This window comes from Platalea leucorodia (genome assembly GCF_965183815.1).
Source record: "Platalea leucorodia genome assembly, chromosome: 3".
Classification (NCBI taxonomy): domain Eukaryota; kingdom Metazoa; phylum Chordata; class Aves; order Pelecaniformes; family Threskiornithidae; genus Platalea; species Platalea leucorodia.
Window position 1 is genome coordinate 76212992 of NC_138825.1, and position 13437 is coordinate 76226428.

At 36.2% G+C, this 13437-nt stretch overlaps 1 protein-coding gene across 2 annotated transcripts in view; it reads left to right on the forward strand.

Moving 5' to 3' along the window:
- REV3L (REV3 like, DNA directed polymerase zeta catalytic subunit) overlaps positions 1–13437 on the forward strand; it is a 129493-nt gene that overhangs the window by 52571 nt on the left and 63485 nt on the right. For both annotated transcript variants that reach the window (XM_082306518.1, XM_082306519.1), the window contains exons 3-5: positions 2735–2809; positions 4277–4437; positions 8584–8680. In XM_082306518.1, the coding sequence (XP_082162644.1) occupies positions 2735–2809; positions 4277–4437; positions 8584–8680 (333 nt within the window). The remainder of the gene's footprint in view (positions 1–2734; positions 2810–4276; positions 4438–8583; positions 8681–13437) is intronic.

Genomic DNA, 13437 nt, shown 5'->3' on the forward strand with positions numbered 1-13437 from the left:
TATAATTTTTCGAAATCTGTTCCTTTTAGCTTTTTCTGTCTCTGCTATTACAGCAGTACTTTCCAGCCAGCATTTTCTACCTGTCTGGGTTATTCTGGGTTCCCTGTGACCAGCCATGTTTTGCAGGAGCCTGACTCTAGATCTCCTTTTCTTTGTTCACCTAAGATGGCCCCTTTAGGAAGCACATCACAGAGACTGTTAGCTCATGTTTATCCATCTGATTCTCCCAGCAGCACAGGCCATGAAGTGGAGACTCTTAAACATTAGTTTTCTTATCTGTCAAGCTGACTGTTGTGTTTTATTATTTGGTGTAGCTTTCTACTACTGCTGGAACTATATGCTATTATAGAATGTTAACATTTTAAGGATTCTCTTAATTTTTGAGTCGCATAACCAAAGACTGAAAAATATGTCAAATCATAGTGAATAATAGGAAGCTGTCCTGGAGGAACACAGTTAGTCTATACGTGCATTGAATTTTTCATCTTCAAAACAATGTGAATGCTAATTTTCAGTACTGTGCAGCACTATCTTTTACTTATTTTTTTTCCCATGCACTTTTGAAATATGTTCTTTCTCAGTTTAGGAAGATAATCTTTCTGTTTCCAGCCAGTTTTAGTGGTACCTTCTAGATATTGCTAGTAAAGTGGCTACAATAACTTCTTTTCCTCTTCAATCAGAACTTTCTGATGTGTTTTTGCAGTAACAAGGAAGGTAACCCACTGCATTTCTTATTTTTGTCCTTTTTCTGAGAACTATGTGAATTGTAGTATAGCTGTTCATCTCAACAGTAAAAGCTGGGCAGAGTCAACTGCTGAAGACAATCTTTCCTCGAATCAGTGAGAAAACAGAGATTAGGAGAACCTGCCTCTTTCACCTCTCTTGCCTTACAACTTCAAAACAGTCCTTACTGAAAGTTCAATACTCATTGCCTCAAAGAAGCATAGGAAAGAGCATTTCATCTATTGTGTTTGCTTGCATAAGAGGCTAATGGGAAGCACCTAACAGAAATTATAATACGTCTTCATCTTTACCTGGGTAGATAGACATGCTTATGTAGTCACAAAAAACTATTTGTTTTCTTCTGTTCTGACCTGAGTCAGATTCTGCTCATAAATATTATAGTGTCTCCATGGTGAGAAGCCTATATTTTTCTTTAAATCTTGGAGTTTATCTTAAGCCTTCTCTTCTACATTAGCAGGAAAATTGTTATGTAATAAATAAATAATAAAGGTGTTTGCTAAACCCTTGTAAGTTTAATGTAAGACTTTTGTTGCATTAACTTCCAAACATAGTGGAGGTCCAGGAATAAAAAAAGAGGTGAAATATACTGTCCTTGTGCATTGTGAAGTTAAAGTAGGTGTTCATAGCTAACCTTGGAAGTGTTATAAATCTTGCTCTCCCTGCTGCCATGTCAATGTGAGTATGGATCACTTGCCATGCAAGTGCTGACTTTTTTTTAAAGTAGCTTTTAATTTACATGCCTACAGTACACTGAGTCATTATAACTCAAGGTATATAACCTGTCATTAGGTTTATACTATCTCTATAAGAAAGAGATTGATTCATTATACACGATCTGATCTCCCTTTTCAGCTTAACAGCTTGAAGTTTGTTTTTTCAACTTAGCTCAGTTTTAACAGCATAAACATTTTTTTAAATGGTTCAGTCTAGCTTTTGGAGATATTAAATGTGTGCATATTTAACCATATTAAGGATGGCAGTATTAATGCTGTAGTTGTGCAGTTCTGCTGAGTTTGCATTTAATTTAGGACTGAAATCCCTCTTACTACTGAACTTCATTTTTTAGACTTAGCAAGTAAGCATCCCAGTTGCATTTTTATATAATATTTTTGATAAAGACATTTTATTTTGTTTTTTTTTATTTTTTAAAGGTGACATTTTTAATGTATGCTTTCCTGACTTTCTGTTGACTTTGGTTGTGATTACTGCAAACTGTAGACTTCTTGCATTCACCCAGTGTGTTGAATTATGGCCTGTTTTCTTAACAAGCTGTTTTACAAGCATGCTAGATTAGATTAGAATTCTAGATGTTGAAAAGTCAGTAATTCAGTCAAGTATTACCAAAATTAATGCTGGCTGTTCAGCCTCAGTTTAATCTTGACATATTCATTATGCTATGTATTCTTTAATTGCATTCTCAAATCCTATTTTCTTCAGGATTCATGCCTCATTTAGTGCACGAGATGATTAGTAATCACTGAAAAGGGGCAACTATTCACTCTTTTAAGCTGTTCTTATTGTTCAGTTATTTATGTTACACAGCCAGTATTTACTCATTTGCACCTGATCTGCAGAATTAATGTCCTTAAGGACTTTGTTACAGCATTTATCAGAAGGGCTGAAAGCTGTTTTGGAAGCAGTCCAGCACTAATAAATTTGTTAAGAGTACTATTATGATGGTGTGCCATCAGTATGTTTACATGTGCGGAAAGTAAGAAACAATGTTAAGCCATAAATGCCTTCCAATTTTTTTTTTTTTTTTTTTAGATATTTTGATATGCATAGGACCTATTCTTTTTATCTTTGACATATTATATAGTAATGTAGTGCTCCCCTTTGGCCTGACGTGTGGGAATTTTCATTCTCCTGGATATGCAGTTTGTCTTCTAATTTTTTTCCTTGGATTTTAATACTCTTTATAGTAAAATGCGGTTGAATAAATGCCACAGCATAACTGGCTAGCTTCTTTCTTTTACTTCTTCCTCTCCAGGCCTTTTTATGGTTACCATGAAAAGGAGAGACAGTTTATGAAGATTTATCTTTACAATCCTGCAATGGTAAAAAGGTAAGGATGTGGTGATATGAAGTTCTGGCTGATTTCCTTATATCTTCTATTAAAAAGTCAATTTTGAAGCAAGATTCATCTACATCTTAACAAAATAAAAGCAACAAAATTTTTGTCCAAATTTTTCAAAACACATAAAATTGCTAATTTTAAGCACACCAATATTATTTTTAAAGCAGTAGCATGTTAGGAAAGCAAGACCAAAATATACTTGCCTTTAGTTGTCTTGTATTAACTGTAATTCTTGAACACTTGAACAAATTTGCATCATGTTACTTTTCCTGTAACTCTTAAGGAAAATGAGGAAAACTCTTAAGGAGAACAATGTAGTACTCTGTCATATATTATGAAGTGAATTTTAGTAGTTTTTAAATTCCAGCACCCATTATTAAATTTAAAATATACTTGAAAAACTGGATAGTTTTTGTTATTAGACAGTTTCTCTATTTCTCAATAGAGTAATGTTCTGTTAAATGAAAGCACAGCTGTTCTCAATCTTACTGTCACAGTAGTTGCAGTAAATTCAGGAATAAATAAGGAGAAATTATTTCTCAAGCATAAACTGAAAACCCTTGCGCATGTAGTATTACCTGTTGTAACTGTGTTTTGGTTTTTTTTTTTAAAGATCTAATACATGATCATAAGATAGGATTGTCTGGGTTTTGTTCTAGGCTAGTAAAATTTTGCATGATGTTAAATTTCTGTCTTAATGTAATCTATATGCATGTATGACATGACAGTTGTTTCGAACTTTGGAGCTTCTCATGTTTGAATTACTCATATCCAAATAAGGACTAACACTTCACTTAAATTATTCCTTTAATTTTTCTGTATAAAACTTTATTTTTTAACCCAGTTTGTTGCATTTAGAAATGCTTAGTGCTTTTCTTTGATTTATAGATATATCCTGTTAAATTTATTGCACCAATTTATAATTATCCAAATACCTGCAGTTATTTTTTAATGTGTAGATGTTTAAAAGAGCAGATTTGTCATGCTTCTAGGAAGTTGTTAAAATACTGCTTCTGTGTATACAGTATGTAACTTTAAAACCATGCAGGGCATCTTTGTATATATGTCAAGGAGAACTAGAGAGACTTTCAAAGTTATTACTGTTGTGTAGGCATACAGCTGCCATAGTTACTCTGTAGAAAGATTTTCATGGACTATAGTGGCTTTGGATCAGTTGCAGGAATAGTACATAGTATGATGGTTTTTGAGATTTGTATGTTTGTTTAAGCTGGAGTATTCGCAGCTCCTTTGTAATTAACACCCAAATATTGAATCATTATTAGCAGAGATCATTTTTTGTGGGTCTGTTATTGTGAAAACAAAATTCTTAAGTTAAAAATACAACTAAAGCAAAATTTAAGAAGTTTAAGTATTTTATATTTTGATAAAATCAAATATCAATATTGTTGTACTGGAATAATTTTTGGTTTATGTCCAAATTGTCTTTAATTTTAGAGTATGTGAGCTTCTGCAAGGTGGAGCCATAATGAACAAATCTTACCAGCCTCATGAAGCCCATATTCCCTACCTCCTTCAACTCTTTATAGACTACAACTTATATGGAATGAATTTAATAAACCTGGCTGCTGTCAAATTCAGAAAAGCAAGGAGAAAAAGTAAGGTGTTTATTTCTTAAGACCGAATAATTTTTTTGAAGGCTAAAAACTACTATTTTGAACAAAATGTCGCTAGCTCTCAGACTTCTGCCGTAGTTTGTGGCTGAATGGGAATCTTGTGTTGTTGCCCTATAGTTTGCTTTCTGTGTCAAAACAAAGTCTGTGTGTAGCTTTCTATCATTTTTCCTTTTTGTGCCTGTGTATTGGGATTGAGGAAGAGTCTGCTTCCTGAAATGAGATGCTATACATCAAGAAACACATGTTCTGTCAGCAGCACGGCTGTGACCATTTTCACAAGATGATCACACCTCTTTCCAAGTTAGAAGATTAAAAATAGTTGATATTTAGTTGAAGAATTTCCATGGACGATTGCATACTAATACTGTTGCTTTAATTTTTTGACGTTTGTTTTTGATCCCTGTATCAATTATAATTCATTTTTTTTGCTGTGGTCTTGTCTTTACAAAATTATGGCTAATCATTATGCTCTGCTGACAAATAATGTTTTTAATTGAAACGCTTGTGTTTTGTACTAAGGTCATTTGCTCTCAGGTGAAATTTGAAATACGAATGTCTGAGCAAAGGAGGTATTTTAAATTTTCATTTTAAAGAATTAGTTTGGCATTTTGAGTGTCCACACTTAAATAAAAATGAAGTTGGACAAGAACATCCATAATGTTTTCTAAATGCTTCAGTATAAAGGGGAGATAACAGTAGGAAAACCATAATGTCTTTGGTACTTAACATTTAGGAAAATAAGTATTGTTTACTTAAATCATAATTGTTCCTACAGCTAAAGCAAGAGTTGAAAAGAATGGTAAAGTATCTTTCTCTAAAAACAGCAAGTAAGAATCATGCTGACTTTAATTTTTTTCCCATTATTTTTATGCATATATATTCAGACAGCAATAGATTATTTTTTGTAAGTGATTCTCATCTAAAGAAAAATATTCTTTTCATACTCAACAATAGGCCACACTTTTTTGCTGGTGTCCAAACTGTAGGAAGACAAAAGCTCAGCCATGGACAGAGCATCTTCAGGATCTTCAGTCCTGAGGAAGTATAGTCAGGTACCTTTAGCCTTCCAAACCTCCAAAGCGGCCTTCTGGAGACATGCAATGCGATTGTATTGAGTAGTTGCTCCCATCCTTTTTCCATAGCTCTTCTCGCTCTCTCTTTCAGATGATAGGTGAAAGACATAAGCTATTTATATTCTCCTTCATCATTTATTTAAGGATTAGAGACCTAGGTCTTGAATGGGAAGAACAGGGTGAAAGAGGAGCATGGGCTGAGGCCACTGAACTGTAACTATTCTGGTAGGGAAGAATCCAGTAGGATAAAAGCAAGAAAATGACAGACTACCTTGTCCTGGCTTGATCAGATAATGGCAGCAGTGCTCCCAGCAAGTATCATAACGCTTTGAGTGGCTCCACATCACACATGTATAAGGAGCCTGCCTCAGTCTGTTGCAGTCCCCGGGCACGGGATCACTGTCTATTACTCCTAGCACAGCAGCTGAATGATAAATGGTTTGTCCCTGGTACAACCTTATAGAGGCAATGCTGTCAAGAGGCCAGTCCTTGCACAGCAGCCCTGAGAAGAGCCAGCCTTTCTAAGCTCAGACCTGTTAGAGTGGTGTAGAAGGCACAGCCTCTGCTTATGACTGACACGCTTACCTGCCTGTTCCACAGCTTCTGTGTCTTGGGGGTGTGCATTCATTTTAGTCATGTGTAGTTTGTGCCGTGCAGGCCAAGCTGAACGTTGTTTCTTAGGTGGCAGTAAAAGCCTTTGCCTAAAGATGTGCCGCAAACAATTACTGTTCTGCCCTTGCAGATGATGGTATAAAAATCAGTCTGGCAAGAAATAGAAAATTCAATAATAGATCTGTTCCTAAATGTAATTAAGCAGCCTCAGGAGCCTGTTTCCAGTGGTATTTTTTTCATTGAGATACGTAGACTGTTTTGAAGGCTGAGAGAGGTCAGCAGGCAGATTTGTAGTAGCAGGAATACTCTGCCTTCATCAGCCTGTATCGAGAAGATGCAGGAGTTCTTTTTTTCAAGTTCTCTTTATGGATAGTGAGGAACAAGGCTGCAAATTCATTTGTGCACCACACGCCACTAAAACTATTACAAAAGTTTTATTTTCAATAGTTGAATCTTCTTCTGTACTATGACTCTGAAAGACCTTGATGTGTCGCTGCTACTGTTTTTCAAGATCTTTGTGTCAAGCAAAGGGGAATATTGAGTCTCCTTAAATCTCTATCCCTGTAAGTAACTTTACTGAAGAAACAAACTGATACAGGAATTCAAGCCTCGATTTTTAGAAGTATTTGAAAGTAGGATTCTTAGGGAATAAGAAAGGGGGTAATGCACTGAAAATGCTCTGGTGTGATATTTGAAATGCATATGATTTTTAAAAATAATAGTATATAATTTACCAGTTGGCCTAAAATCTTGCATAGCTGCTGTGATATATTTTCCTTTAGAATATACATCTATTCAGTCCCATTTCATCAACTCATAATAATCAAGTTGCAGATGAAAAATAACAAGATGTTTCCATGCATAGTCAGCTTGCATTTTAATATGGACTATTAGTCGATATGCCACACAGTAAAACATGGTTGTGTTTCTTCCTGGACCAGCTCTGCCCAGGGGCAAGTCGTCACTTTTGAACAGCACAGGCACTAAGCTACGCTAGATTTGAGCTGGGTCTGTGCAAACAGGATCAGATATTTTGTGTTGTCTTTCTGGAATCACTTGCTTAGGCATCGCAGTGCATAGACCGTCTTAGTGCAGGTGTGGCTGAATGTGAGCTAGCTCCTAGATAAATACAAGCATGTCTTTTCACCACACTTGAGTGCCACATTTCCAGTGTGAGTTTAGTGTCTGTGTGCCATGTCAGGACACTTAGGAGTCTGAGGTAGGGGCAGGGTTTGCAGGAACTAGTCTAGGTACAGTAGGGTTGGTCTGGAACATATTTAATAAAGCCTGCTGGATTTCAGTTGCTTCTATTTGTAGCTCCTAAGGCACTTTTGGCATGGTGTTTCCCAGTTGCTTCTGTAGTAACTATATTACTCCGGGCTTTTTGCTACATGACATATCCCTATCCCTGGTATTCCAAGTACTGGAATTCACATTGGCAGGACTTCTATGAAATTTACTTTGAAATTATAGAATAAAAATGCATATTCTAACAAATATTTATTTATTGAAGGTCTCTGGCAATTGAACCATTCAATTAGTGTATCTTTAACAAATGCAAAAGTGTTTGCTATGGCTGAAAGGTAAATTTAATAAAAAAACCTGCTAATGTGTGACACCAACATAGCTGAGAAAATTCAAGGTTCGAGCTGGTCTTTCACATAGAAGTGGGAGACTGAGTAATTTTCAAGGTCTTCTCCCATTCCACCTCCCCCCAGCTCCATTCCTGGGCTTTTTTCTTTCTTGTGCCACATCCTGTGTATATTGTCTTTCCTTCCTCTGAAGAGTGAAGGTTCAGGAGGAGACAACAAGGGAGGTAGTAAATCTTCAGAGGGGACGTCTCCGGCATGACTTTGGAGCACACTTCCTTACACTGAGACCTCCGAGCAAACTTACACGGTGTTTTCTTTATTTGTAGGTCAGACAACATCTGCCTTCATTGCAGGTTTTCACTTACTGCTACTGCATCTGGAATATATTGTGTATTCTCTTTCAGCTCACAGATGAGAAAAGGAAAAGTGTGAAGTAGAATTCAGTGTTTTCTTTGACTTCTAATTTCCATTGGGATCTGACCTGAGGACCCAGACACTTGGAATTCTGAAGTTTACATCAGACTCTGCATGATTTACTTTGAAACTCACACAAATAGGAAAAGATTGAATTTACGTTAAGATATGACTAGAACACAGCAAATGTAATTCTAATAAAGTCAGTGTGTTGAGAATATATTTTTCTTTTTATATGTATCTACGTATTAGAAAGAAAGTTAAATCATTTAAATGCTAGCATAGTTACTTTTTGAACATGATATCATGCAGTGCTATTTATTCTTTAGGAGCATTTGGACTGGTAGTATTAAATAATAAATGCAATTACATAATTATATGTGTAAAAAATATTGCCACATAAATGAATTAATTTCTCATTCTATTTTTCTTTCTAGGTGATACATCAGGTGTAAGTAAACGTCATAGAATTCATTTGCCAGAAAATTCAAACAGCGCATCTTTCATTGAATGGGAAGAAGATGAAATACCAAGGTCAGCATGCCAAATTTTTTTTGTGTGTGCTGTATTTTCTTATATGCATCAACTTGTATATACTACAGGGTTCCAGTCTCGCATTTAAAGGACCCTTTTATGTTTTATAGGGTTTTTTAAAAAAAAAAAAAGTGCTAACGTGACACAATCATTATTTAGTTTGTTTGTGTAGTTTTGGTCATCTGATGCTTTCAGGCATATGGTTGTAAAAATCGAAGTGGGAGATAACAATAGGAATATATGTGGCAAATTCAACTTTCTGGTTTTTGGAAGATATGTTTCTAGCTAATGACTTCAGATGAAAAGCTAAGCAAATTTAATAGTTATAGAGAATACTTACACATCAGTTCACAGACTCTGTTTTTGTAATCACCCTTAACTAACATGAATAGTGTGCTGTCAGACTATTCCAATTTGTCCATTTCAAATAATAGCTACATAGGAATCTCAGCACAGAATTTTCATATCTGTCTCCCATGCTCTTCCTTTTTTCTAGACATTTCCTAGTCTACAGCTTGTAATTTTTAATTGCTTTACTTCTATAAGAAAAGGAGTATATCTGGGGTGTTGGGGTTTGGGGGGAGAGAAACAGACAATATCTGGTGCTACCTTGATTTGTATGGTTTACCCATAACAAGTTCATTCTTTGAGCTACTTTCTAATGTTTGACAGGTCCTGTAAAACACTATCATCTCGTAGTCTTCTCAGTCTTTGGGTAGTTCCTGTCATTCTTCTCTGAATAGCTTATCAGGCTCAATATGCCATGCTCCTTGCTAGTGTTATGTACTGGGAGCATTCGATCCCCCAGTAGAAACAAAGTGCCTTAAAACCTTACGTCAGATTTTTCTAGTGTGCAAAAACTTGAGCTTGTGCAAGGCAGTATCTGTTTTTCTGATTCTGCTACTCCTGCTTTAAGGAGGTTTTGAAACAACATTCATCTGATAGTTGTCTTGTGATTTTACTTGTGGTCAATTCATATCCAGTTCTTCTTGGGCTATTTCTTCCCCTTTTTCGCTGCATACTTCATTCATAGTCGGTTTCAACCTTTATTTGGCTCAGTTATGTAAGCCAAGTTACTTAACCTTTGGGGGGTTGGGTCATAAGTTAGACCGGGATTATCTGATGTTACTTTACACAGATCTGGGGAAGGCAGATAAAAAGAAAGCAAAGTAGCACTTCCTGGCTGTCAAACCCAGAGAGGGATGAGCCCAGCACAGCAAGAGCCAAGGGTGTCTTCTCTGCAGGCACTCATCCTCATGGCTGTATCCACAAGCCTTCTTTCCTCCTCCTTCCACACTTTTGTGTGTACAGCCAGGGGTGCAACACCTCGCTTGTGCCAGTCCTCCTCCAGCTCTCCCACACATTTCAGCAGTAGGATGTTAGCAGTAATGGGGCAAATACCAAGCCTGTCCACTTCCCTAGCATTCATTTTCTGTACTTTTGCCAGCAGGAATTTCTTTCTTGAATGTAAAGCCTGAATACTACATAGTATACCAAACAAATTCTCTCTAGCGCCATATGCAATGATACTGGTAGTTCTCTCCCTGATATGCTTTACAGTCTCATTTACCATGTTATTTTGGCTTATAAACATTTTAGGATTTATTAGTACAAGATGTTTCTCCTCTTCCTTTTTTTCCAAGTGATAATCTTCCATTTGGAAGCCCTTACAAGTTCATATAGGGTCTTGCATCCCATTTATAAATTTCATCCTGTTTCTATTATTCTGCTTCTAAGTTATCCTGCTTTCATTTTATGATACTATGATCTGGTTATGTATCCAGTATGTCTACCGGCTTGCCTTATCAGCATATTTCATTAGTACACTCCTGCATTTCCTGCCAATGATATTAATGACATGTAAACTCAGTCCCAAAAACTGGTCTATATTCAGTTCTACAAATTTCATATCAACCCTCAGTCTTTTTTTTATAACCAATAGGAATTTTGTGTTTAGCCAGCTCTTAGAATGCTTTAATAATTTAGGAACTAATTTACATCTCCAACTGAAATTGTTTCCCATTTGATACTGTGTCAAACATTCCTTTGTCTAGAAAGTGACTTCTTTTATTAAAGGTGTTCCAGCATGGCTGTCTTCCACATACTGTAGCATGTATATGCCACTGCAAAGTAACAAACCTAAACTCTTTTCCATTTGTGATTTTACTCTGTTCTGTATTTACACAAAATTTATTGCCTATTATAATTTCTCCTGGATTGTTTGTGGGAGGCATCAACTTAAAACAATGTTCTTGTAATCAAACCCATACTGCAGTTTGTCCTACTTTCAGATTACCTTCCTACTTTTATTTCCTTTAAAATTCTGAAAATTTGCATCTAGGTTGGTTTAATGGGCCCGTAATTGTCATGATCAACCTTGCTGAGGGTAAGTCTGACCCAGACAGTATATGAGATATCTATCCAAGGAAGCCCTTGTAACTGTTTCCTAAAATGATTGTGGCTCAGATTTTTTTCCATACTGTTTTTATTCTTGCGATCTACAGCATTATTTGGTATCTGTAAAGCTGCCCTTCTTCCTTTATTTCTGTCTTTCCTTAACAAAGTATATTCTATATTCCAAACATTTGGTTTCTGTGTATAGCTATATCAACAGCTATATCGATTTTTAGTTTCATGTGCAATACCAGCACAGTCCCCTCACTTTGTTATCCAGTCTTCTTGAGTTCAAGTTGAGATGTTCAACTGTTTTGTGAATTGTTCAGCAAAAAATTTTTACTTACCATATTTCATCATTTCACCGCTATTTCCAGCAGCATTTAGAATTTCTCCTGTGTGTCAGTACTGAACTTCTAAGTCTTTGCTTGTCCTTTATATCAAATATGAAGATGTCATAAATCTTTCCCTGCCTTTCGCCTGTACACTTAAGTTGTTCGTTGTTTTTTTTCAAGAAAAAGCAAAAGGAGAAGAGAGTCAAATGTTGTTTGAGACTGCAAAATTTCCAGGGCTGCCTTGTATTCTTAGTGATTGCGATGTCTGTTTAGACTCATTATCCTTGGTTTTGTGTACATTGAGAATAAATTTTCGAGGTAGTCCAGCGTGTATCTGCCAAGTCCTTGCTGCAAGTGGCAGTTGACGGGTTCTCCGATTTAACCAAGTAGTGCCAGTGATTTGGCATTTCTTGACTCTAGTGTACATCAAGTGGTTGAAATCTGATGCTGGATACCTGGTAGGTAATATGCAAAATATTATTCAAAAGTTATGTATGTAACATTAGCAGCATTTTGCATGAGTAAATGCCAGTGGTGGTTCCTTATTTCAAAAAACATTTGAGAACTATGCCAAAGTTTCTGGGTGACTGAACTCACTCTTCAGTACTAGAGAGCACCTTGCTACTCTGCCACGTCTCCAGAACAGTATTTAACCCAGCCATGTCCTGTCTTGCTCCTGGCAAATCTCTGAATTACTAACATGCTGCTGTAATTAGTGTACTGTATTAAGCCAGGCACAATTCTTTTAATCTAATTCTAGGGTGATTCTGTTTTGAAGTAGACAAATGTCCAAAGCCACTAGTGCCCAGGAATCCCTGATGTTGTAAGGCTTTTAGTACGATACTTGCCAGCGTTACCAGACTGGAACCTACAAAGCTCACTCCTTAAAATAGGCAGTAGTCACCTGAGTCTGGCAGCGCTATCCAACAGTTTTGACAAGAGGAGTTCTTCACATGAGACACATTTATGTTATCCCTCAGGTAGCTGATAATAAATGATGAAACACTTCCATGAGTTCCAGTGACAAAACTTTCTGGTAAACACCAGGCTTGGAGTAATCTGCCGGTCAAGTCTACCACTTGGACATGCTGTGTTAAAAGCAGAATGATTGGTAGAATGCTTTTGAGAAACACTTTCTTTTTTGAATCCTAGATTTGCTATTGAATGCTAGTTTATATGGAAATTGAGAGATCTGACAAATAACAGTATTGCACAGTCTAGCAGTTATGTAATGTTAAAGATTTCTATTAGATTTGTGGCTGTCATAATTGCTTTTCTCGCTTGTCAGGATGTACATGTTTTTATTTAGCCATTTGATTATTAATAAAATGTGCACATTATTCAAGTCCCTGGAACATCCTGCAAACAAAGACATTTTTTTCTTCCATGAACAGAGTATGGAAAATTATGATGTTAGAGTCCTTATCACTGAGTTGAGTGACACCTTTCAGATTCTCTGTGGGGTTAAATTTTTATCTACTATCCTCAGTTTAACATTATAAATACCTGAGATGTAGTCATCACAGAACTTGTTTCCCTAGGCTGTCATTAATGTTGGTGAATTAAGATACTGACCTTGATGTCCATTCTTCAAGGTTTTTTGAGGGCTTTGATCTAGCTAACTGTATGTAGTGGGCACTTTTTTAATTGTGCGTCCACTGTTGCTTTAATTCATTGCCTCAGCATCTGAGGAACCAAACCTTGGTACTTTCTTTGAGCACAGGTTTCATCCTACATTATTATTATCGTGCCAGTGGATAGTGCCAAAAAATTTTTACTTTCTCCAAAGGTAAGGAGCATTCTTTCTATCTGTTCTCAATTTATTTGGAGCTTTTTCTATAAAGGTGTGAAGGATTTGTATTGCAGTTTTTCAGCATAGTGTGCAGGTATAAAAGGTAATTTTAAATTAATTGGTTTGAGTATCTCAAGTAGCCTAGCCATGGCAGCTCAGTGTTGTGCAACCCTTGCTTCTTAGGAGAGTAAACTTTTGTTCTCTTGCAACTAGGTTGTTTCCATTCCTATGCCATC